Source organism: Aphidius gifuensis, linkage group LG4, assembly GCF_014905175.1.
Source record: "Aphidius gifuensis isolate YNYX2018 linkage group LG4, ASM1490517v1, whole genome shotgun sequence".
Taxonomy (NCBI): domain Eukaryota; kingdom Metazoa; phylum Arthropoda; class Insecta; order Hymenoptera; family Braconidae; genus Aphidius; species Aphidius gifuensis.
The window spans coordinates 4,655,648-4,683,625 of NC_057791.1; the positions used below are offsets into that span (position 1 = coordinate 4,655,648).

At 23.0% G+C, this 27,978-nt stretch overlaps 3 protein-coding genes and 1 long non-coding RNA gene across 9 annotated transcripts; 1 reads left to right on the forward strand and 3 right to left on the reverse strand.

Annotated features, from left to right (window-relative positions):
- Positions 1–117: 117 nt before the first annotated feature.
- On the reverse strand, positions 118–2,008 carry LOC122854700 (speckle targeted PIP5K1A-regulated poly(A) polymerase-like). Its single transcript, XM_044155621.1, has 2 exons — positions 1,481–2,008; positions 118–1,406 (listed from the first exon to the last, which is right to left on the reverse strand). Exons 1-2 carry the CDS (start codon positions 1,824–1,826, stop codon positions 268–270), a joined length of 1,485 nt encoding a protein of 494 aa, XP_044011556.1. The 5' UTR covers positions 1,827–2,008; the 3' UTR covers positions 118–267.
- Positions 2,009–2,024: 16 nt separating this feature from the next.
- On the forward strand, positions 2,025–4,110 carry LOC122854743. The gene is made up of 3 exons (XR_006373994.1): positions 2,025–2,187; positions 2,255–2,328; positions 3,838–4,110. It is a non-coding gene; the product is annotated as an uncharacterized LOC122854743 (long non-coding RNA).
- LOC122854717 (speckle targeted PIP5K1A-regulated poly(A) polymerase-like) lies at positions 2,292–3,901 on the reverse strand. Its single transcript, XM_044155654.1, has 2 exons — positions 3,789–3,901; positions 2,292–3,670 (listed from the first exon to the last, which is right to left on the reverse strand). Exon 2 carries the CDS (start codon positions 3,658–3,660, stop codon positions 2,455–2,457), a length of 1,206 nt encoding a protein of 401 aa, XP_044011589.1. The 5' UTR covers positions 3,661–3,670; positions 3,789–3,901; the 3' UTR covers positions 2,292–2,454.
- A 1,458-nt stretch (positions 4,111–5,568) lies between the features above and the next one.
- Positions 5,569–27,803, reverse strand: LOC122854688 (protein muscleblind). Of its 6 annotated transcripts, XM_044155597.1 has the most exons (9): positions 27,115–27,803; positions 23,310–24,162; positions 22,951–23,215; positions 22,688–22,858; positions 22,338–22,520; positions 20,020–20,238; positions 17,589–17,630; positions 15,719–15,848; positions 6,428–6,795 (listed from the first exon to the last, which is right to left on the reverse strand). In XM_044155597.1, exons 3-9 carry the CDS (start codon positions 23,134–23,136, stop codon positions 6,761–6,763), a joined length of 966 nt encoding a protein of 321 aa, XP_044011532.1. In that variant the 5' UTR covers positions 23,137–23,215; positions 23,310–24,162; positions 27,115–27,803; the 3' UTR covers positions 6,428–6,760. The 6 variants fall into 6 exon arrangements, with proteins under 6 accessions (XP_044011533.1, XP_044011532.1, XP_044011527.1 ...); XM_044155598.1 differs by lacking the exon at positions 20,020–20,238 and having other exon boundaries at positions 5,569–6,795; XM_044155592.1 differs by lacking the exon at positions 6,428–6,795 and having other exon boundaries at positions 8,596–15,848.
- Positions 27,804–27,978: the final 175 nt, after the last annotated feature.

A 27,978-nucleotide genomic window follows, 5' to 3' on the forward strand; every position in this document is an offset into this window, starting at 1 on the left:
GAAAAATATTTAAAACAAGAAGCTGAAAATCGAATATCTACATGATTATTAACTCAATAATATTTGTTATTAGTTAATTAAATTTTATAATGTATATAAATAAAGTTATTTAAAAAAGTTTATTGTTTATATTTTTGATTTTTATTTATATTAACTGATGGACCTTTGGATAAGTTACAAACTTTAATATTTGTTTGTTATAAAATAATGAGGTGGTACATTTTAAATGTTTATGAAATTAATAAATACAAGTTTGATAATAAGTGATTAATTTTTCAAATTATAACTATAGCTAGATAATAAATAATCAAATTTATTAGCTAAATTATTATCAGAAAATATAACTGATGCTTGAATGCAATATGATACAAAATCATCAAGATGTTGACGTGTCCAATTACCAATTGGATTAAAATCTAATTCAATTGGATCTTGAAGACAAGCAGGACTATTTAAACGTAAAGAATCATATTTTAAATCTTTAAAATTTTTTTTATCAACAGCTTTACCTTTTTGAAGACAAATAACATTTTTAGCATAATCGAAATCAGCATAAAAATTAAAAAATCCATCAAGTAAATTAGCTACTGTTTTATTACATTCATCATTTTGTTTTTGATAGTTTTCATTAAAACTAACAAGCCATCCTTTGTATATAATAGGCTCACAATTTTTTTGTAATTCTTCAATTGATGGTAATAATGAAATATTATCTTGTTGAAGGTAAAAAAATACCATCATTGTTATTGCATAATTTGTCATTCTTCCTTTGCCAATAAGTTTAAGTTCTTTTGCCCAATATTTAATAAATATAATCATTCGTTTAATTCTATTATCAAAAGTCAAACAATATTTAATTAAATTTGTATTATAAACTCCCAATGAATTTTTAAATATTATATCAACATTTGAATTTGTTGATATATGATTAAATTTAATAACTGGTGTTTTAGCCATTGGAATTGGTAGTATCTTTGATATAACATCTGGATGTTCATATAGCAAACATTTAACTTCTTGAAATATTGCTTTTTGACTCCATGCAGTTTTTCCACCATATTTAATATCATTATTTTTATCATTTTTTGGCATATTAATATCATAATAAATATCAATATCACTTGTTAAACAAGCAAGACCAGTTATTGCTGAACCAAATGGTACTGCTTTACCTTCAGAAAATGTATATTTTAATATATTCATAATATCTTTTGATACTATTTCTGCACGTGATGATAAATCATCATTTGCTGGTTGTATTAAATCCAATAATTTATTTAATTGTTCATCAAATGTTGATGCTTCATTATTTAATTGACATTTTACATTAAATAATGCACTTGCTTCTTCATCTTCTTTTTGTTCATTTAACAATTCTTTTTCAATGATTTTTTGTAAATTTGGATCTGTAAATATATTCATAATTAATTGATTAATAAATTTTAAATATTTATTTTTGTTTATATATTTTTAAACTTACTTCGATCATTTATTATTCTTGGTTCTATATGAAAATTCCATCCATTTATACTAACTGGATTCTTCAATAAATTATCAGCAGTTAATTTGTCTTCAAATTCTATTATGACATGTCTATTGCCAAATCTATGATGTAATATTTTTCCATAATTTGTAAAAAAATCAATAATTTGAATTTGTGATAATGTTGATGGAAGTGATGATACAAATATTGAACGTTCTTCTAGATCTTTTTTGGATTCAATAAATTGTGCTCTTTTTAAATGTTTTTTACCTTGTAAATGTCCTTGGAGTGAATAATCATTTTTAAATTCAATACAACATAATTCACATTTATCCTTTGACATTATTAATAATAATTCTTTATTTATCAGGTTAATTTATTAATAAATTTTTTTTTAGTACTTTGTTACTTTGGCACAAGTCTATGATTTAATTTAAAACTTGTTATTGTTTATTGTATTTATCTTGTTTTTGTTTTTTATGCAATAAATTAAAGCAGCTGTTGATTTTGTAAAGCCATAATACATGTGAACCTAGTTGCTAAACATATTTTTTTATCAAAATGGCAACACAATTTTATTCGAGATATCGAAAGTGCTTAAAAAAAAAATAAACAAACTCAATGTTTACATATTTTCCATGTTTTTTAATCAAAAAAAAATAAACAAACTGATAATTTTTCAGTTTTAAAAAAAGCATATAATGGTACGTATAATATTTTATTAACTAGAGTTATTCTATTTCGATAATTAACAATTAATATTATTTTTAGGCACATAAGGGATTTGATAAATCAACTGGATCCAGTGTTAGGTGATTTCATCTTTATTTATCCATCCAATAAACGTAAGTTATAAAATATATTTATTAATTATATATTTAACATTTATTAAGTATCAAAAATTTATTATATTAATGTGTAATTTAATATTAATGACAATTGACATAAACATTAATATATATTTTAAATTTTTAAATATCTTCTTGATGAATCAAATTTTCATGAACTGGTTGTACTAAATTTTCATATAATGTCATGTCCAATAATACACACATATCTAAAGAATTATCAGATGATTGACAACATTTTTCATATGCTTGTTTACAAGCAACAATAAAATTATTAAGTCTTATTGGTGACCAACCTTTTATGACATAATCTAATTTAATTGGATCATGAAGAGATGCTGATTCAGTTAGCCCAGAAAAATCAAAATTATATTTTTGACCTAGTGTTGAGTTTAAAAAATCATTTCTCAATGGTGCTGTTCCATAAAGTGGACAAATGACTCTTGATGTAAAATCAAATGTAGAATAAAATTTATAAAAACCACATAACAACTGTGAAATTGTTTTGTTACAATTTGATGTTGTTTTTGGATAATCTTGATTAAAATTAACTTGCCATCCTTCATAAATAATTTTCTCACAATTTGATTGTAGTACATTAATTTTTGGTATCAATGATATATCAGGTTGTTGTAAATAATAAAATATCATCATTAATACAAAATAATTTGTAATTTTTCGTCCCCCAGTTAGATGTAATTCTTTACCCCAAAATTTTATAATCATAATTAATGGTTTTATTCTTGAATCAAGATTTAAACAAAATTTAATTAAATTACTTTTATGTACACCAAGACTATTTTTAAATGTTATATCAACATCAGTATCTGTTGGTATATAATGAAATTTAATAACTGGTGTTATTGCTGAACCAATTGGTACAATATTTTTAATTATATTTCGATTTTTATAAAGGCAAGTTTTAACTTCACGAAATATTAATTTTTGAGTCCATATTTTTTCTGTACCATGTATTGTTGTTTGACTATTATTGTCATCAACAATTGATTCATTTGTTAATAAATAAACATCTAAATCACTGTCAATCAATGCAAGCCCAGTTACTGATGAACCAAATGGTATTGCTTCACAATTTGGAAATGATTTTTCAAGCATTTTTTTTATTCCTCTACATGTATCATCTGTTTTTCTTATCAATGACATTTCATTCGGTTGAATTTCAGCCATAAGTATTGGCAATTGTGAGTAAAAAGATGAGTACCTCATTAATCGTGGTTTTATTTTGGTAAATAAACTTTTTTTTTTTTCTGCTTCTTTAATTTGTTTTACCTGTGCCCTCCAACTTTCAATTCTTGACTGGGATTCCATTCTTATTATTCTATAATTATTATAAATAATAATTTAATTTTAATTCAAAGGTTTTTAAGACTTTTATTTTGATGACTTATGAGTAAGTATTTTTATTGATTTTATTAGTATTATATTTTAATATTTACCTTGTTTGAATAATGTATTTGAAAGATTAATTAATATTGAATTTTGTAGATTGTTCGAGACTCTCCCTGGATCCAAAATATGTATGTGTGTATTTTCTAAATTGGTGTATGAATGAACATCACCAACATTCAACGAAACCGGTGACTCTACCCAACTCTACCAAAGTACCAACAAGTGAAGTGGGTAACAGTTTGCCATTCAACTTGTTACTATCGAGACATCGAAATTCAGGAGCGTAATTAAAATATAAAGATAAGTATTTAACAACAAAATATAAATATTATTTAAATAGTATTAGTTAATTATTTTTAAATTAAACAAATTATCTATCAACATTATAGTAAAAATTTTGTCTGAGTTAATTGATAAATATAAGTAGCTTTATTCAATGATATTAATAGGTGAAAAAAAATTATTACAAATAATACTTTTTTTATTTAAATCAATAAACTTTTTTATTATAGAAAAATTACAAAAATATTAATGATAATTAAATTAATAATGAGGTATATAAATCCTTAAATTAAATTTATAATTTGAGTATTATAAATTATTAAATATAACAAGTAATTTTCATTATTATTTTTTCAAATAAGTAAAGCCTAAATTAGCAATAAATGAGAGATAATAATGATGAATACAAATAAATCCAAAAATATTAATATATAATTCTGAACACAACATTGAATATACATACCAAATTGCTAATAAATATGGTAAAAAATCTGTAAGCTTTGATGTTTTTTTTGTTCCAGATGAAGAGATACATTCGCAATTGTAATAGATAATAAACATCATAAACATGTGTGAATAAAGTGATAATACACTATTTACTTCTACTTGAAATGAAAAAAATAAACAACAACTTGTTATTATTCTTTTAATTGCTGAATAATTATCTTGATTATTTTTTTTTCCAAAAAAAAGTGGTGTAATTATTGTTGCAATTATTAATGAATTAAATACAAATAACGGATAACGATGCATTGAATGATTCAGAGTGTTTGATGTGTTTACAAACAAAACAAATAACAAAATAGTAAATATTAATCCTGATACAATAGTTGGTATTGTATATTCTTCTTGGGTTCTTCTTCTATGATGCTGATTTGCCATGTTTATCTTTTAAAATAAAATAAAAATAATGTCAAATATGTGTAACCTCAATAAAACATGCAATTTCTAATTGACAAACGTTTAATTTTATTTTTTTAGAAATGAATTAAATATGTATATTTAATGAATATCAAGTTACCTTGTATTGCAACACCTTGTGCACTTGACTTTGTGTAAAACACGTGTTTTGAAAATTTTCAATTATTATTTGTTGTTTAAATAAATTAATTGATTATTTAAAATTTTTTTTAAACTCAAAATACTAACTGACAGAAAATTGATTGACTTGACAGAAGTAAAGTTGTTTTTATTTTGTTAGAAACTTTATTTGTTCAATCTAAAAATAACCTCTGCCAACTATTTTTAGTCATGGAGGACAATGGAGGAGAATAAATAGAACATGTTTTTTTTTTTTTTTTGCCACTTCCAGTCTTCCGGGTAACTTTTCTGGACTTTTTTCCAGATTTTTTAAACGCGCCCCTGAATTCAGGCGTAGTGATAACAACCAATGAGAATAAACCAGGGCCGTAAAATCTCAGTACTGTAGAAATTATTTGAACATTGATAGAAATCGAAACAAGTCAACCCTTACCTATTTCGATAAAGTATTTTTTAGAATATAAAAATTATTACTATCATCATTTGAGCAAAAAAATTAATTCGTTTCTTTTAAATGAGTATTTTTTTTTATTTAAAATTAATTTCAATAAGAAAAACGTACATAAATTATGAATAAAAATAGATTATTATAATATAAAAAATAAATAAATAAAATACAAAAACTTAAAAATAAAAAATTATATAGGTAAGTTATATTTTGTTTAAAAAATAAAAAAACAAATGACTTACAAACTTTATGAATTTTTTTTTTCTTTTTTTTAACTTGAAGATTATGAGTAGCTAAAAAAAAAAAAAAAAATTGATGACTGTGTTTAAAAAAACAGTCACAATGTCACGTTCAACCACATTACGGTGTACTCAATGATGTAGTTGAACAACCTGGATAGAATATATGATGGCTTGATTTTTTTATATTTTTTTTTTAATAAGAATTTAAGAGAGTTTGAACTTTTTTACTTTGTTATCAAGTGTCAGTAGGACACTTTATTTTATTGATCCAAATTTTGTATATATACTATCATTAATTGATCGATAAATAAATGGAAATTTTAGGTGCGATCAATAAATCAAGACCTTTAGAATATTCGTCATTTTTTTCTAGCCTTTATCAATGATAAGAGACAATATAAGATTTTTTTTTTTTTTTGATAACTTTTTTAGTCTAGGCTCATTTTCTTTAAATAATTTTTTAAAAAACAGTAAAAAAATTTATCATTCATTTTTATTGTTGTTGACTTTGAATATAAATATTATTACATAATTTTTTGACATAAAATTAATTAATTCAAAAAAAAAAAATCGAAATAACGTTCAAACTCTTTTAAATATATTATTTAATTTTTTTATTTCATAAAATTAAAATTAAAAAAATAAATAAAAAATTATAAAAATTCAACAATAATTTTGTTTGCAATTAAATTATAATATTTTTCATTAAATAAAAATAATTATTATATGAATTTTATCACATTTTTAAACTCAGCATAATTTAAAAATTAAAAAAAAAAATTGTTTGTTCATTTTTTTTTTTTTGTTTTTCATTTACATTTAAGGAATTTATTTGTAGACTAAGCAATACAAGTATTTATTATTATTGTAGTAAGATATATTTAACTACTTAACAATGTTACCTAATTATAATAATAATAATAAATCATTTTAAATAAAATTTCACCGCCTTGTCGATTGTTGAAACTGCAAATGGGATTGTTGATTGTTAGTAGTTGATTGTTGTTCAAAATCTTTGCACACCAGCGGTGTGTCCGGTAACTGAAAGAAAACAATTAAATATCTGTATGCAAATCGTTCCTATTTAAAAAATTTCATAAGTATTTTTTTTTTTAATTTAATTTTTATTTATAATTATATTTAAAATATATATATTTTTTTAATTATATATACATAGTTAAGACCTCCCGGTAAATTTGGTGATGAGTTTTATTATAAAATCAAATAATTGCAACACATAGCAACAGCTTATATTTTTTTTCTAAATTTTGATTGTAAACATAAATTATTATTTAATACGCAATAGCATCATTCAAACTTCAGTGCCTGATGACAACAATAATATATACCTATAATTTAACAATTATTAAGCTTTAACAAAAACAAAATCACACATTATTATAAATTGTTACTGCAAATGCTGTTGCTATGTTTGTTTTTTTTTCTCTTTTTTTTTTTTAGTTAATTAACATACAATAGCACTTGGTGGTTTTAATTATATGCAATGATTATAAATATATATCGAAATAATAAAAATATAAATGGGAGATTTAAAAAAAATTTTGAAATTTTCAAACAAAAGTGCATTATGGTGTAGTTAGTGAAATTATTAGCATCAGATCTTTCATAATGAAATCTGATTTTTATATTAAAATTTGGGAAGTAAATATTTATGATTAATGTTGCTGAAACTAACCACTCAATTTTATTTTAATAATTTTTTTTTATCAAAGTTAATTATGTAAATTCAACAAATTATTTTATAGAAATATCCTCTGATGGGATTTGAACACACGTGATTGTTATTTTGCGTTACAACTACTTGGCCATATGGCTAATTTTTTATTTTATTATATTTATTAAAACGAGTGATTAGAATTTTACAAGACAATTGTCTTGAAAAATTTTTTACAGCCAATAATGACTTTTTGTTTTGTTCATTTTCTTTTTTTTTTGATTTATTCAATCGACGAAATTAAATATCATCTAAACATTGATGATTTATTAAATAGAAATAATTGTATATAAATCAGAAAATTAACAAAATTAAATTTATTTTAATGAGTAATTTTTTAAATTTGATTCAATTCTTTTATGTCTGTTTTTTTTTTTTCATTACAGTTATATATTTTTTATGTATGCTAGTTTAAATTAATTTGAACATTAATATTTTTTTGACTAGACTTTTGGTATCGTGTTATATAAAGCTGCTTTTTTATTAGTATTTTTACGTGTTATTAATTAAAACAATAAATAAACAATGCCAATGAGCTGCTTTAAACAAATAAAAATTGTATAGAAACAAAAGGCTTTTTTAGCTCACAGAGTAGAGAAAATTTAGCATTAAACAAAAAAAAAAGATAAAACAAATAATAATTAAATTTGTTTTTTAATAAATCTAATATATTTTCTGTATGCACAACTTTTTCTATGTACAAAAATAGACATCTACAACCGTTATTACGAAAGCCAATCATTTTTTTTTCAGCAAAACAATATGTTGATAATTTTTTAAAAGCTCAAATTTGCAAAACTCGATGCGATTGTGATTCACATTTTTTATAAGCCACCGAAATATTTTTGTTATAAATTAAATTACAACTTAATCAAGTATATAAAAAATTAATATTAATATTGTTTTTTTAAACCTTCAAGGCTTCAATCTGCATAAATGTTTTTTTTTTTTTTTTTTTTTTAAATCTGTTGATTGTGATAAAATAAATGAAAATAAATATTAGAAAACAATAGTTACATTCAAAGTTGACTGAATAATTTGAATATTTCTGTCATTATTTTAATAACACTTACGTAATTGTGTAGCCATTTGGTAATACGTTGATATTGTGCGGTTAAAGATATCCCAGATGAATCAGCTGAAGCATTACAAATATTTCACAAATTACGATGCACGCAGCTTTTTTTTTTTATCTCTCGTGCATATTCTACAGCAAAATATAGCAAAAAAGCTTTAAAGGAAAAGGAATTTTTTAAAATTATATATGTATATAAACAATCACCAATGATTTAATGACTCACAAGTCATCAAAAAAAAATATTTGATTTATGCAGTTAAATATTTATAAATAGTAGTAAGATTACACTCACTAAAAAAAATAATTACCATTCTGCTATTTAGTGCTTTTTTTTTTTTTATCGTGTTCCCCAAGAATGTTATATACTTGGCATAGCTTTTTTTTTTTTTTTCATTAAATTATATTTAGAATACACTATATGTTATAAAGATGACAGTATATATATTTATTTACAAGTGCACTGAAAAGCTCATAATGCAAAACGTTTATTTTTTTTTTTTTTTATACTGAAATTTAAAAATTGCTCATAATTATTATAAAATTTATTATGAACTTAAAAAAAAATCAATCAGATTTTATTATAGTATTTTTTAAATAAATAAAAACAACAACTATGTAAGTAGACTTTGGTGCTTAAGATATAAATTCTGAAAGCAAAAAAAAAAATAAAAATAAATATAAACAAACACATTAATACTTTTTTTGTTTTTTTTTTTTTTTTTTGTTTTTTATAAATATATGGATATAGTAATGCTTATACAGGATTAGTTTTTAAGGAAGCATCAGGAAGCAAAAGGCATAATTAAAGAAAAATAAAAAAAAAATTATATAGAAATTTGTAAAAGACGCAATATCGATTACATGAGTATATATAATCATAAAAATAAACGTTACAGAATTTTTAGCTGACACAAGATTTTTTGCTGACAAGATGAAAAATGGAAAAAAGGAAGCATTAATAAAATAGTCATGCATATTTTAAAGCGGTATTATTATATATATATATATATCAACTTATGCGTATGACGCTCCGAAAATAAGACAACGAATTTGCATTTACAAAAAAAAAAAAAATAATATGCATTTTTTAAAATTAGGCTTATTATTGTTTTTCATATATTTTTTTTTTTTTATTATAAAAAAAAAAATGCATAATATTTTTTTTTTTAAATTGCAGCATCGTGATCGAATACAAATAATATATTTTTATACATATTAGGCACACCATACATATGCGTGTAGACGAGTGTGTTTATATGCCTAACAATACAATGATAAAATATAGGCGATTATGGTACGAATGAGTAAATAATTTTTTTTTTTTTTCATTTTTATAAATACAATGTTTTTTAGATTTTTTTTTTTCGTTTTTTTTTTTTTAATTTTATCATATTATATGGTTAAAGGCTCATATATACATACGTGACTATCTTAAAACATTCTCGTTAAACTGAAACATAATTAAATGAAAAAAAAAATATTCAAAAAATACCTCGTAATGTTTGTTCATTATGATCTCAATTAAATAGTACAAATTATCAAAATCATTAATAAAATACTTAAATTTTTTTTATATATTGCATTCAATTGTTAAACCCGATGCATAACTTAGTTGCAATTATGATTAACTTTTTTTTTTCAAATAAAATAATAAAATAAGTAATAATTAAACAAAAAAATATCAACTAATTTAGCCAAAAAAAAAGAAGAACAAAAAAGCTAAACAATGAAAATATAACTACTAAATTTTTTCATGATTTCAACTAGTTTAATTAATAATTGGACATACTAAATTCTAATTTAATAATCAACGAGAGTTTCAAAATAACCACTCATATATATATTTTATAAATAATATAGATACATGTATTGTTATATATATAATTAATATTAATTATGTGTGTGTGTATATTGCCAAAATAGTTTATTTTAAATTTTTTATTATTTATTTATCATTCAATTTTATATATGGCTTATGAATTTATGCATTAGTGTATAGGCATTTCAGATAAATAGCATATTGTTTTTTCTTGTTTATTTATTTTTTTTTTTTATATAATATATATATAAAAAAATTGTGAATTATTTATTTTTATCGTGGCCATTCATTTATTTATTTATTTTTTATACCCTATTTATCGTAATAATTTTTAAACTCGTATGTATGCAAGAATTATTCTAGTACAAGAGAAGGCACTTCGGTTATTTTCAACTGACTTGACACATAATAGGCTTAATGAAATATATAAATATATTTTTTTTTATATACGATTGTTTATATCTGTAGATAATAAATAATTTTTTATTAAATAAAAATAAAAATTGCATCATATATATATTTATATATATATTGAAAAATAATAATTAAAAAAGAAAAATGATATTTAAAAATAGGTAAAAATAATTATATTTTAAAATTTTAAAGTTATAATAAATTTTAATAAAATTATTTAAACTGCAAATTTAAAATCTTAACATAAATGCAATTAAATGAAATTTATTTATTTTTTTTTTTTATTATAATATAGCACATATATTGTGCTTTAAATATTTTTAAAAAGTATTATTCAAAAATATAAACGTCAAGTTGAATCCGAATTAGCCACCTCTTTTTTAAATTTAATTTATTTTTTCGTTAATAGCACTTGAATAGATTATGTAATACGGAATTGTCACATAACTGTACTTTAAACTTGGTATAACATAACATTTGTTTTTTTTTTTTTTTCGTTTTTTTATCATTTTTTTTTTTTTTCGTTTTTATTTTTTTTTTTACTAAATTAATTCCTCATAAATAGGTGAGTGTATGAATCACGATAATAATAATAATTTGTTGTTGTTTAATTTTTTATCAATGAGTACCTTTTTTTTCTAATTCAGATTTTTTTTATTTTAAAATTTATTAGAATAGTCGTATTATATTATTATAAGTTAGCAGTAAATTTATATGAGACATTTATAATAACGTCACACAAATTTTAATATTTTTCGTTTATTATTTAAAATTTTTACAGGCCATTTTATAATACGACTATACTATCACAAAGGACGGCCGTTAAATGATTAAATTAATTGAAATATATTTATTTTTTTCCATTTGATTTTTTAAATAGCAAATTTTCAACTTGTGCAGCAAAAAAAAAAAAAAATTAAAAATAAAACTAAAAATTGGTATTTCGTTGTCCATTTTATTAAATTAAATTATAATAATTTTCGATCAATCTTAATGTAAATTGGAAAGCAGAAAAAAAAATTAGAAATACATTTTTTTTTTTTTAAATATATAATTTTAATTATTATACGGTATCCGATTATATAATTTTCTTTCAATTCCCTTTTTCTTTAGTTTTTATTTTAATAATATTAATAAATACCGCTGAAATAATTTTTATGTATGTATTTATTTTTTATTTATTTAAATGTTTTTTTATATCAACAATTTTTATTATTATTTTTCACGATCTGATTTTCACTCACTCATTGATATTCATACAAAAATTTTTTACTAAAATTTATTGGAGGATATATTTTATTAGTTAATTTATTTATTTTAATTTTTCGATTACTAATTTTTATTTTTTTTTATTATTTTTATATAATTTAAGAATACTCATCACTCATTTTATTGGTAGCTATTAATTTATGTATCGTCCAGTACAAATATTATATTATTTACCATCTTTTTATTCATTTTTTTTTTTTCATAACTTATATTGTCGATTAAAATATATATACAGTTATATATATATATATTTAAGGTTGAGAAATTAAGTGGTGTAACTCGCAAAAATTTTGAAAAAAAAAAAAAGTATATCCTAAACCATCCCGTTATTATTATTTTTTTAAAAGTGATACAATTTTTAAATTGATTGTGTGTTTTAGAGATGATTATTAATTTAATAATTATATCTTAAACCATTGCAAGTTTGCCAAAAAATAAAATTAATTCTAATAATAATTCAATTGTTCACTTGTGTGTCTAAAATTTTTATTTTTTTTATTTTTTATTCAATTTTCACATATGAAAAGTTTAAATGAATGCACCAATAAAAAACTGAGAAATTTTTTTATTTCGAAATATGCTGTTATAATTATCTCAAGCTAAAAAAATACATTTAAATAAAAAAAAAAAAAAAGAAATATTTATTTTAGTTTATCATTAAAAAAAATCAAATCTCTTTTTTTTTCAAAATTATTTTTCATTCTAAAAAAAATTTCTCAGTATTTAAATTCACGAGTAGAAAAAAAAATTACCGTAATTTTTATTTCGTTTTAAATTTATACATAAAGATCATTTTAAATATTTTTTTTTCTGGTTCCCGTAAAGCGAAAAAATGATCTTTGGTCATCAGTGAAGCTCTTTGAAAAAGGCATGCAATCAAATCTTAACCAATGTCCATTGTGTGTATGTGTGTGTGTGTTTAAAATGTGTAAGATAACGATATTATTAAACCACAATGATAAATGAACAAATGCTTTTTAAAATATATCTCAATGCCTCAGAAGAAATAAGCCTGTTTATAATTTTTAATTATTAATTATAAATCATTAATGATGATTTTATTTTTTCTTTTTTAAACAGAATTATCAAACCTTGAGTTATCGTGCGAGTATGTATATATTTAACATAGACCTTGTAAATGATCTCCATTACAAGCAATAATAATAAATTCCCTTTAGCTTGGTTATTAAAAAAAAATAAAACAAATAAAAAAATTTTATTACTGTGTCATGGAATGACCAATGTTTATAACGTTATTTGTGAGTTATGCCACTGCATTTATCGAGCCTATATATATTTATATAAAATTGAAAAATAAAAATTTCAAATCACTGGTTAGTATTATTATTATTCTATTTATTACAATATTTTTTATTTTTTTTTTATCATTTGCAACTTTGTATTTTAAAAAAATATTAATAAAAAAAAAACAAAAATATCTATGCTATATAGTTTAAAATAAAAAAAAAAAAAATATATATATATTTATATAAGAAACTTAATTTAAAATATATAATCCAGTAAAAATTTCTAAAATTTGGTAATTGCGTCTTGGCGCTAAAGTTACATTTTCAAAATTATCACCCCATTATACATGGTGCCTAAAAAAAAAACGACGACGACGACGACGACGATTATTTTATTTTTTATTTTTTCTTTTCAAATGAATGGACTCGAATGACCTGCATTTCTTTGATTGCTAAAAAAAAAATTCTTTTTTTTTTTTTTTTTCTATCGTAATACTAATAAATATATATATAAACATATTTATTATTAATTTATATATATGTTGAATATATATTTTAATATATACGTTGTGACGTAACAATTAACGATCATAGTTGATGATAATATTGCCTCACTTGAACATGCACACTCAAGTAAAATTAAGTAAAGCTATTTACCACAAACAAAATTTAATTTCTAATAATAATATTGGCAAAAAGCCTTAAAAACAAATATAATAATTCAATTTTCAAATATATATATATATCGTAAAATAAAAAAAAAAAAAAAAAACATTACTTATATAATTATTATCAATTATTTTAAAAACTTGATTGATGGAAATTTTTTTGTTAAAAAAAAAATAATAATAATAGAAAAACAAAAAGCGGTGTGTATTTGATTTTGTGTTGCATTCTACTAATTGGAATAAAAATTTACATTTTTTTCCAATAGTGTGTTAGTAATATTGAATTTACAATAGTGTCGGCTTCTGCCAAAATATTTGGTAGAATCGAGTTATTAAGGCACTGTATTATCGACAATGGCTGGACTAGAAGATAAATTATTCCTTAAAGGAAAAAAAATTTACATATAAAAAATTATTCTATTCCTTATTTTTTTTCTTATGCCTAGTTAGTTTCATTAACACATCATTCCTGACAGATAATAATATACTATATAGATTCGGACAACCAATAAAATAATATGAAAGAAAATAAAATAAAAAAAGGAAAAGAAAAAAAAAAATTAAATGTAATTTTTTTTCTGTTTTTTTTGAAAATGATAGATCAATATTTTTTTTATGTGGTTTTCATTTTTTTATATGGCTGCATAATGACACTTGAACTGGCAGGAATAGCAACCTGTGGTTGCGCGGCAATAGTTGCAGGATTAGCATTTTGCATTTGTGATACCATAGTTGGTACTCCCGATAAACCAGCAACACCGTGCATACTTGTCATTCCAGGCAGCATTGTGTAAGGATTATGAATATAAGGATTCGTAGCTTGTTGGATTGCTGAAGCAGTAGGTACTCCAGTCATTGAAGTTTGTACATAATGATTAGGAAGTAAAGGATGTTGTCTAATTAAAGAATAAGGATTTATTGAAGCAGTACTGGATACTCGAGGATAATGAAGTAAGCCTGCAGGCATTGTTTGATTAAGTGCAGTTCCAGGCATACCACTTAATCCACCAGAAATAATTTGTCTTTGTGTTGAATTACCTGTTGCTGCAGCTGCAGCAGCTGCAGCAGCAGCAGCAGCATTATTTTGATTCATTGCAATAGCTTGTTTATTAAGTGCAACACCAGTGTAGCTAAGCGCTGTTAGCGGATTCATTCTATATGGTTGTGATGCTTGTGATAATTTAATAGCTTTTGCATAATTTTTTTGTGCTACTTCCTTGGCTAAAGCCGCGGGGTCCATTGTTGAAAAACACGACCCCATGCCTAGCGTGTTAAGAACGTTGATATTTGCCATATTTGCCATTGTATAATTTGCCATTGAGTTGGCCATATTTGCTTGATGAATATTAGCAATTGACGCAATTGATGTCATATTTGCCATTGAATTAATATTTGATTGCACGCTAGACATGGTAGAAGTGGCCATTGGACTTATTGAGGATGGTGTATGTGTCACAAGTTGATTAACCTGGGGTGAAGCCGAATTATTTAATTCAGGAGAATTTCGCGAATTATCATTTTCATGATGCGAAATCATTGTTTTATTATCAACTACACCACCATTATTATTATTATTACCACTTGGTGGTGGCATTGAAGCATTGTTTACAGAGTCCACAAGGACACCATTAACGTCAGTTACATTTAAAGATGCTTGCGATTGAATAGAATTTTGTGCGCTTGTAATCGACTGATTAGAGGTTTGAGGAAGGGGTGGTGTTCCAGCGTACTCACATGAGATAGGCACAAAAGGCTGCGGGAGCTGCATTAATTGTTGATAAGTCGTTGCTCCAGTTGCCTGATAGACTGGCATCCCTGATTTATCACCAGCAGAACGTTTGTAAGGTATCATTCCTGGGAAAGCCTGAAAATAAAATTCAACATGTTTTAGTATTATTTTTAACAACAACAACAACAGCAGCAACAACAACAACACTTTGGTGTTTTTTTTTTTTTTTTCTTTTTTTATGACAAATGTTTGTTTTAAACTAAGTTAACAAAGCTATTTTACTGACTCAATATACGATTAAGTAAAGCGAGTATAACTAGCATGAATAATCACTAAATTGTTTGGCATTTATTGTCATTTTTTTTTTTTTTACTTGTAAATTTTAGCTCGTTGGTTTTTTTTTTTTGTTTCATTTGGTTACGTTGAAAATTAAATTTACGTAGTATGTAATTATTATTCTTTTAAAATAATAAATAATAGTTTAAAAATATTTGCTGAATTATTGAGCTATAGAAAATCCTCTATACAACAAATCGAAACGATTAAAAAAACATGCTACGAAACACTCTTTGAATTCTAATATATATATACACGAATTGTTCACATAAAATTATGAATAAATAGCAAGAAATATGAACAGTTATTATGAATATTATAACGCGAATTTAGAGTTTGAAAAAAAAAAAAAATTTTTTTTATAAAATTGACTCTAAAAGGCATCAAACACATTTGTACACGGCATAAAAAAAACACAAGCTACAATTAAACACATATATAATTAACGCAAAAAATTCATCAATTAAATACAATATATTTTTACAAAAAAAAATTGTAAAAAGGCTTGATTTAACGATAATATTTATTAAATGATAGTTAAGATATTAAAAATCGTTTTTTAATTTATACCAAAATTCATTTGTTAAAGTTATTTATGAATTTTGAAAAATATACTAAATGTTTCGTTCACTTTTGCATGAAAAACACTATAAATTTAAAATAATTAAAATCATTTTGGTTTTTTTTGTTTTTTACGCTCTCATACATTTTTCTTTCGAAGATTTTTCTACCACTTTTTTCATTATTAAACTACAAATAGCTTTGAAAATAGCAAATTCATATACGAAAAATATCCTGACAGGATATTTTTTGTTTTTTCTTTGTTTTGCAAGACAATTAATTCTATTTTTTTTTTTAAATGGACACACTTACAATAACGCAGCATTATGAAAAAAATGTGATTTAATCTAATCCAATAATATAACAGATTATATATTTATTTTTTTCACCTATTTATTTATTGATAATTAGAAAATCTTCAGCACTGTCAGTATTGGCCACAATCTTCAATCATCGATGGCAAACTTTTCCACAATTATTATGTGTATTTTTGCATTACAGCAAAAGTAAGCTTTACATATTTTTTTGAACTTTTTATGATAATTCAATTAATTTTCATTATCACACAATAGCCAAGTCCATCAAACGTGTAGGATTTTTCCATTATTATTATTTTTTCTTATCAAGTTCAAATATTTTTAGCTGCAATTTTATATTTTTTTTTCTCATTACAATAATGCAATTTATTTTACGCTATTTTTGTTTAGGAATTAATAATAATTCCCAGCATTGATAAATTTAAAACTCATCTTTGATTACTACTCTACAACTCGCTACTGCCTTTTTATAGAATAGTTAAAAAATTACCTACTTTTGGTATTTATATATATTACGAAATTCTATTCTTGATAATAATACCCCTTAACTTATAATAAAAATAATTGATAATATATGTAAATTAAAAATTTCATTATTAAGAATTTTATAATATAATTTTCATATGAATATTATTTTTGGCAAATGAAAATATTTACTTACAAAATTTTCATAGTAATATGATCCAAATGACTTTGAGTCCATCTGCAACAAAGACATGAATGTTGAAATAATGTTAAGAAAAAAAAAATTAAAAATTATTTTAATATAATAAATATATTTTCATTAAAAAAAAAAAAATATTGAATGTAGATGATCTTCTTGATATTGTTATTTTCTGAAAAAATTAAAAATCATTTTTGTATATTTTTTTTAAAATTTATTTTCTTATTCTATTGTATATAACTATAATTTTTTAAAGCCAAATTCAAACCTGGGTCGATGAATCCGATTGTTAAACATCGAATATATTTTAATGTAAATTATAAATTTAGCAAAACATGCAACTATAACCGAAGACGTATAATGAAAAATAATTAATTTAATAAATATATATTTATTATTAAATTAAATAAATAAAATTAATATTTAAAAAAAAAAATTATAAATTATTACAAAGCAGAATTTTTCGAATAACATTTAATGAGATATTTTCATTATTTTTTATTATTAATATATGGTTTTTTAATTTGCAAAATAAATTAAAACTTAAATTAACATTTAGAATTATTTTTTTTTTTATGACGTACGTTTGTTTATGTCATTTTTATCTTTCTTTTGTTGATCAGGTTTATAAATTTGTATTGTCTCAATGATGATTATCATTGTTATATTAAAAAACTTGATGTTTTTTATACCAATTTTTTTTTTTTTTAAATATATATTTTCATGTTTAAAATAATTTGATTAAATTTATTACTAGGGTTCTCAAATATACTGCTTATTAAATTAGATAAAAAAAAAAAAATATATAAATTGGATGTAAATTTTATCGTGAAGAAAAATTCATGGTCTTTTTAAAATTTTTTATTTAAAATCACCGGATACTTGAAATATCAAAGATAAACAACATCCTTAGTTTTTATCTTTGAGTATATTTTTTTGAATAACATTAATACTGACTTTTTTTTTACATTTTTATTATCAAAAAAGTTGTTTGTTACAAGCTCTTTTCATCCAAGAATTGTATCAAACAGAAAAAACATATTATTATCAAATTTCGCGAATCAATTTATTATCTTTTTCACTCAGATTAGCTTGGGCATTGAATATCGCAACAGTTTTAAATTCAGATGATGCAATTATATTGCTAAAAGCTTTATGCAATCTACACCTGGTATACATGCATTATTGTCTTTTGTATTTTCACAATTAACAGATTGTCCAAACTGTGATTATACCGTATAGTTAATTCGAGGATTAGGCTCAATTAACGTAAATTAATTAGAAAAAAAAAAAATACATGTTTTTATAAACAGCTGTTAAAATTAAACAGTACATTACATAATAATTTTCCACATTCATTTTTTGATTCAGGGAGTTATTTGTCTTTGGACGAAAATTAATTGTTGGTATGTGTGTGTGAATATATTAAAAATTACAACAATATAACTATTCAATAAAAAAAACAGTTAATAATTGTTAAAATAAAAATTATACATGATGGTATAAAATTTTGCGCAGCTGTATAAACTAGATATGAATTTACCTAAATATACTTTGATGAATTGACCGAATACCCACCGACACTGAGAGTTGAATTTCAGATATATATGCATGCAACGATTGAACAAGTGTGCAAGAAAGATATTCCTATTAATACGTGACATCATTACCCTGGGCACATGATAAAACTAGCCATGAAATGTACATAATATTCAGTGAGAATGGAAAATTAAAAAATCCATCTTCAACAAACTCTCTAGCTTGTTTTACTCTATATAGATAATAGTTTTTTTTTTTTTTTTCTTACTGAAATTATCTTGATTGATCTACAGTTTGAAAGATGGAATGAAAAAAATTTTTTACTTAATTTTTGAATGGTTATAAGAAATATGTCTACTCAATTATCACCCGGTTTTAAAGCAAGCAAAAATAAGACTCAAGTTTCACTCAGCATGAGATACAAGAAATAATTTTCAAAGTTTATTTAGAGAAATGTATTTTTAGGATTAGTAATTTAGTATTAATAAGAAAATTTAACCATCCATACGAATAATATTTTTTTGTTATTTTATATAGCCTGCACGCTAATGACTTTTTGGAAAAAATAAAAAGAAGTGCTTTAAGTGAAGCAATGCTTTATTTTTTAAATTTTCAATTTAAATATTTTAATGGTAAATATGTTTTTTTTTTTTTTTAATTTATCTTAAATAATATGTGTTCACTTTAGTCAGTTTTCAATCACTATACACAAGCATGCATATATATTTTTTTTTTTAATTTTAACAGACACATATATTGATAAAAATTTACGTGCATTTGTAAAGAAAAAACAAGAAAATTCTACAAAATATTTTTAATATTTGTAAATGATATTAAAAAAAAAAAAACAGCAAAATTAAAAGCAAGAGAGAAAGAAAGAATGCATTACCGCAATGCTAGCCCGAGATTGTGCGGCCTTAATGTGGGCCTGGAGGTGCAGAGGAGGGTGAAAATAGCGGCAAGGGTCCCGATTGCATCGACCCTTGACAGCGTCCATGCAGACTGTCACAGAACCGTCTTCATTCATCTGCACCATCTCTAGGGGATGCGCAAAACGGCATTCCACCTCACCACGTTTACATGCCCCACGTTGAAACTCGCGACATACCTACAGCAAGAGCGAACACGCATGGCACACTATCTAAAGAGGATTACTGTGTAGATAACAAAACATCATATGGGTGAGGATTTCGATATATAAAATTGGTTACTATGACTACATATGGATTCACTTAAAATTGTGTTAGTGAAAAATAGTGTTAGTATACGCTTTTAGTAAGTTTTAATACCAAAAAAAAAATATATAAAATAAATATAAAACAATTTTTCAATAGTAAAAAAAAAAATATTAAAAAGTGAACCACATTAATTTAAAGGAAAAAAAATATATATATCTTCTAACGATTAAACGTATACATAATGTTTTTTTTTTTTTTTTTTTCAATATTAATTTATCTAATTAAATATAATTTATTTAATAAAATACATAGATACGGATGCTAATAAGTACTCACGACTTTCCACTGGAGATCAGATGTTATTTATCGAAAATAAAAATTTAAAAAAAAAAACAACCCACTCGAAAATATGGTGCAATTGTAATTCTAATAATTTTTTTTAGTTTTACTAATAAACACTTTTACGTACAGAAAAATTTATAAGAAATTTTCTGTTTAACTATTATTAATTTTATTAATAAATTTTCATTACAAATATATTTCTAATCAGGCATTCTGTAGATGTTTTTTTTTTTTATGAATACTTGTTGGTTTTTATAATGTCGTTTCATAGAAATAAGTGGATATATCTTACGTAGTTATAACGTTGCTCAGCTGAGGCAGCGATTTAATCAAGATGACCTGTGTTAATTTTATTTTAATCAGGAATTTATTTTATACCTGTTTTCTGATCTATAAGTGATACATGATTTATGGTGAAAAAAAAAATAGATTAATTCAGGTCATAATGAAATTTCTTCATGTTATTCAAGAAATCATAAATTGATTTTGAATTTTTGAATAAATAAATTAATGATTAATTAAAAAAATCATAAGTTCTCCTTATTTTGTCATAGATTTTTTTATATTTAAATAAAATTCGTGACAAAAAATGAAATTAATCCTTGCTTGTCGTTACCGATTTAAAAAACAAAAAAGAAATAATTAATAAAAACTTTTATTTCTTACTTTAAATTAATTATCTAAAATGTTGATACACATATGAACAATAATCCACGAATTAACTGTACGGTACAAAATAATATATTCAATAATGAAAAACATCTTTTTTTTGTTCTGTATATAAAACAGTTGGATAATTGTGCATTGCAGATATTTTCTTTGAGCAATAATCAATTAATTTAAAACTTGGGATGGTATTTAGTTAATGTCTTCAAAATGTATGCAACATAATCATCAGCATATTTATTTGGATAATAAAATCGTGTTAAATATATTAAATGAAAAAAAAATAATTTTTCATACAATGACTAAGCTTCTACACAAAAAAACACATTTTTTCTTTTTCATATTGGATTTTGACTGAATGTAAAAATTTTAAATACTGTGTCTTTGTACTGTATGATACTGAATAACTGTATCATCTTTATAATTCATAATTAATTATCTGCATACGCATAGGATGAATGGGGACCATTGGGTTAGCTTTACTTTGCCTCGCCTTCTCTCGTTTCTTTTTTACAAATTCATCGAGTCATTAATAATATAAAAAAAAATTAAATAATTAAAAATAGTCAAGTTTGTCATGCTAAAATTTTGCTCAGCCATGTGTAGCAGCTATTAAACCTTGGGCCCTATTTTCTAGTATAACATAAAGATCACGACGCAAGATAGAGAGAGAGAGGGCAATTGAAAGCCAAGAAAATTAGGTCAGGGACCAAGTAAAACTTGAAGTTTAACTGCACGGTAGAAAAAAAAAAATAGCAAAGAAAAATTGACAACGATTACAATGATTAAATTGTAAATCATTAAATGTAAAATAAAAAATTTTATAATCAACATTTTAAATTGATAACAATAATTTTTTTTTTCATATTTATATATATTAACAAATATAAAATATTTGTTCAATATGAAGATTGAAAAAAACTTGATAAAGCTGAATCCAATCAATCAATTAGCCGTAAATTATATATCAAGATGTCAATTTGTTGTCTCACTGTAATCATAGTATTTTTATTAAACCTACCTCAAGTCTATCAGAACGTGGAATTTTTTGTTGCATTGTCATTGTTTGAGGTACTCCTACTGAATTTCCAACTCCTAAATGATCAGCAGATCCCATTATAGCTGGCATCATTGGACTTTGAGTAAAATACGGTGTGTACGCATTATTAACTGGTTGTAATCCAGTAAGATATGGATTAGTTGCCTGTAAATTAAATGAAAAAATATCATTAATACACTATTTTTTAGTACAAAAAATTTATATCTGTTATGCAAGACAATTTGTCTTTCATAACTCATATAAAGTTTCCAACAAAATTTTAATTAAAATTAATAATTAACATTAACAATAATAAAAAAAAATAAACATACTACAGTTGGCATTTGCCCAGGCACAAGTGGCTGTCCAGGTGCAAGTCCCATTTGTTGCATCAGTGCATTTTTTAAAGCCAAATGATTTCGGCCATTTATTAACAACTGATCCTTTAAATGCTGTGGTGGATGAAAATACTTGCACGGTGGTTTTTCTCTATTACAGCGTCCCTAAAAATTAAAATAAATGTACTGTAATATTTAGCTTATGTGGCTAACATTAAAATATATAATTTTTTATATTTTTTATAAATAATACAAACCTTTATACTATCATAACAAGCTGTAACTCGTCCATTTTGAACTTCAACGTTTGCTGGAGGATGAGCAAACTTACACTCTGTATCAGGTCTAGTGCATTTATTACGTTGAAATTCACGACATACTTCGAGTTGTAACCAACGTGAATCTTTTCCATTAAGTAAATTATTCATGTTGACCATTGCCATTTCCAATTAAATACAACGTTTATATATTTTTTTCTTTTTCTTTTTCGTTTTTATTTAAGACTGATGTTTAGTTTATCAACTGTAAAAAAAAATATTACACAATTTATTATTATGAAATTTTAAAAAAATTTAATATATCCTTAATAATAAAATAATTATTTAATAAAAATTACCTTGTTAAAGTTAAATGTTGACTGAATTTTATGATCACGAAGGCAATATTATTGTGGGATTTTTCTGTTTGATTATTTTTAAAATAAATCTAACATACAAAAATTATTTTTTCTCAATCACCACCTCCATAGTTTTTACAAAATATTTATATATATATTCTCTTTTTATATTTTTTTATTTTCTATATTATTATTAAATTATTATTTGAAATTTATTTATTATAAATTTCTATGAGATAATATATTTCACATTAGTTGATTAATTGTTTTATTTATAACTCAGCCATGGTCAAAAATAATTTCAATTTTTTATATTTAATAATTTATAATATATATTAAGAGTAGATATTATTATTTTTTCTTCATTAGCTAGTTGAATATTAAACAAGAATTAGAGTTGGCCACAGAGATTAGATATTAATCATTGAATCTTATTCATCATTGAATTAATTGAATAAATATTATTGTTTATTGTGTTTTCATTTTTTATATAGCTTTTAATATGAAGATAATTTATAATAAAATATTTGACCCATGAATAAAATTTAAAGGCTGAGATAGAAAGACAGTGAGGACGTATATCAGCTGATGTATTCCATAAAAATGAAAAGGATGACCACCGAATGAAGGACGGTTTCCTTGTTTTTTTAACGAAAACTTACAAACGTCTAGTTTGTTAATTTAATTATTGGAATAATAATAGGCTGATGGAATAGAAAAAAAAAAAAAGGAAATTGGATAAGGATAGGGGAAGGTGTTCTGGTCGAGAGTCACACCTTTGTAAGAGCTTTAATATTACTTCATTTGTAAAAATAACTGCTCTCACTTTCCAAAAATACTTCTTTGACGTTATCTGTGAACAAAAATGAAAAAAAAAAATCAACATTATTATCTAGTATAACTTACATCTTCACTACAGTAATTAAAAATTACTGTGTGCATTTAAATGAATAGTAATAAATTATTAACGTAAAAATTAATTATTTCGAATCGTGTAAGACAGGATATTTTCATTGTAAAACTAAAATAATTTTGAAATAATTTAAAGAGCAGGGCATTGAAAGTTTATTTCCTTCCTGAGCAACAAGCTCAGCTAGCTTCAGTTTTGTTCTTATTTGCATTGTACATGCGCACAAAATTTTATGTAAATTTTATTGACAATTATTCATGTATTATTATTTTCGATTACAATAAACATGTAATATGATAATTATATATGTATAAAAATCAATTAGAATTTGACTGTACCAACCGAGACATGCTGACCCAAAATATATTTCGTCTTTTGGCATACAAAAAGCTATTGCCAGCAGTTTAACTTTTAGTTTTACGATTATTTAACAGCTGAGAGTATCTATTAGTTTCTTTAAATAAAAAGTGGATAGTAATAATATTGTTATGTTATTTTTTATTATTCTATAATAAATATTTTCTCATAAATTTATCAATTTATTAAAATTTGAATAATACAATTGATGAATATTAATGTGAACATATGACTGCAAAGAGCTTTTTGTAATGAAGAAAAAATATTCTGGACACTTGCCAAGAGAATTGACACATTATCGATCAACTGGTGTAACACAATGATATTGATCTCATATTATCTTGTTGTCTTTTTTTTTTTTCTTCATGAATTCATTATCATTAATTCGTTAACATTATCAAGATGAATCGAAAATTAAGTTAATGTTTATTATAAAAATAAGATAACAATATTAAAACTTTAGTGAGTCAGCTGTTAAAATAAATGAAAGAAAACAAAATGCGCATGTGCACATTTTACATTGATATACTATTTATCCAATTTTTTTTTTAATAATTAATATAGTTACAAAAAAATTGACCTCACACATGTTTGTGTGAAAAAAATTAATAGATTCTAATTTACTGTCAAATAAAAGCATAAATTGTTAAATATTTATTTACGAGTTGCTGTCGGCTATTTGCCAAGCTTAATTTTCATTCATTATTTATAAATAATTAGAGAGGTAGACAAGTAGTTTTAATTGCATTTAATTGACATATAAATCGAGTTTAATTTATTACAATAGTTTATTTACTGTTGGCTAATCAGTTGTCAGCTAACTGATTACATCCATTTGTAAAAAAAAAAAAAAAATACATTTTGTGTATTTTAGCTTATCAGTGATTTTTAAATGTTATTAAATTTATTTGAAAATATTATTTTATCAGATAAATATTATGTGGAAAATAATAAATAATTTAATTTAAAAATGAAAATCATTAAGATAAATATTTTTCAAATATATTTATCATCAATTTTATTTAAAAAAAAAAAGTTTTTATTTATTTATTTTTCTGGTATTAAAAACGTGCTATATGAATTTGATCTCAAAAAAATTTTCTCATATACATTAATATTATAATTTATCACGTACACGACGTATACGCCTATAAAAAGCGAGAACCGTAGTATTGAGTTTATGTCTTGAAAAAAAAATAAAAATGTGTTTTATCTTTTGACAAAATTAACTTAAAACTACATACAAGACTCTATAAAAAATATTAATAATATAATTTTATAAATATTTATTGATATTTTTTCATGTATACAAGATTTTTAAACTTTTTTAATCAAAAAAATTTCCAACTTTTTCGTTTTTTAATATTAAATTAATTTACATGAGTAAAAATTTAAAAAAAAAAAAACAAATTTTTATGCTCCACAGTGTCACGGATGCTGGCTGCATAAATATTAAGTTAAAAAAAAATTTATATCTTGTTTAAAGACCGTTGAATTAACAAATAAAACAAAAAAAAAAATTGTCTAATAAAACACATATTATCTAAGATAAAGAAAAAAAAATAAATAAATACGAAATATATTCAAAGAAAGCCTTAAAGTTTTAACGTATTGTTAAGGTTACATCAAAGAAACCATAAAAAATAAAAAATTTTAACCTGATATATACATATAAAAAATACAAACACATAAAAAGCACAATTGTACTTATCATAGTGGTTCAATACTCTCTCTCGTGACTATATATTTTATTTTTTTTTTATTATTTCTCATATATTTTTTTACTTTTAAGAATATGGAATGTAGCACACAGTGTGAAAACAGTATGATGTTAAATCTAAAATTATAATAACATGATAATATGTTGTTGTATATATGTCATATCATAATTTAAGCTAACAAATTTTTATAAAATATTATTTTCTTTCTTACAAATAATCAAGGCCATATTATCATCAATTAGTAAAATTATAACTCAAGTGTTAATTATTCCTTATCTTTAAAAAATAAATAATAATAAATCATAATTAAACTAATATTTAAAAAATTATAAGTCAAAAAAATTAAAAAAAATATATTTAAAATAATTTTTTAATATCGATTAACAAATAATTATGACCCGCATAAGAAAATAATATAAGAAAAAACTTGGGAGGCCTTATATAGTGAATGACAAAATGATTCTAAAAAAATATCCAATAAGCTCGAATATATAATCTACAAAATTGTAGACAAAAGTACGTCATGCTTACAGCAATATGACGTCACTCCCTCGGCAACAGTAGACAAATTGGATCTTGAAGTATTGAATATTATAAATTTTAAATATTATTTACTCAAATAAATAATAATTTATAAATGCGTATATAATAAATTTCATAATTTGACGTATTGGATATACATATAATTATGCAATATCATGAAAAACCGTAAGATACTAAAAAAGCATGAGTTTGGTTATACATTATTACCACTACAAATATTATATATTTACACACATACACACCCAATAATAATAACAATGTAAATAATACTTACTATGATTATAAATTATTGATATCCACCACAATGTATCATAAACGTAACATGAAGAAATTATTATTAATTTTTTTTTTTTAATTATTAATATAAAAAACTTATAACGTAAAATAATGCATGTGCCCGTCTAAGCACCTTTGAAACATGTCACTTATTACAAAAACAAATACTTCAATTTTTATACACTAAATGAATTTAACACTATTCAGCATTATTTAACTTAAAAAGAAAAAAAATTATAATTCAATATAATGTAATTTAATATTTCTTTCGTTTTTTAAATTATTAAAAATTTTTTTGAGCAACAAAACATGTAAAATCTATTAATTGCACTTTTTTAATATACTTCAAGCCTAGGCCACACACGAATACATATTGTTGTTATAAACGAGTTGAACAGATTCACTAGGTTTTTTTTTTTTTTACTCAATTTTAAGATATAGTTTTTTTTTTAATTTCGGAAAAATTTAAGGAATAGTGGTGTAATGTTTTGGCTTTAAGGAGGGTGAAGGGAGATGGGGGGACACGGACGAATTGACACGGCCTTGCAGTATAAGCCTCGATGCATTTATGGCAGGAAGAAAGGTAAAAAGGGCAAGCAATGCTGATTAGAGACGGAATTGCGACTGTATGTACACTAGATAAAAAAAAGTCTGGCGCAAGAGCGGCGACAACTAAACGACATAAGCGCCACAACTTCCTCATGCGGCGTATCATGAATTTACATGGTTTCTCTCTCTTCCCTCCTGCCCACCCACCCCCCGCACTCCGACATTGCAGTCATTGGTTGACTATGAAATTATGTCTCAAAAATTTTGATGACAAAAAAAATATATATAAAGTTGACATATATATAATAAAATA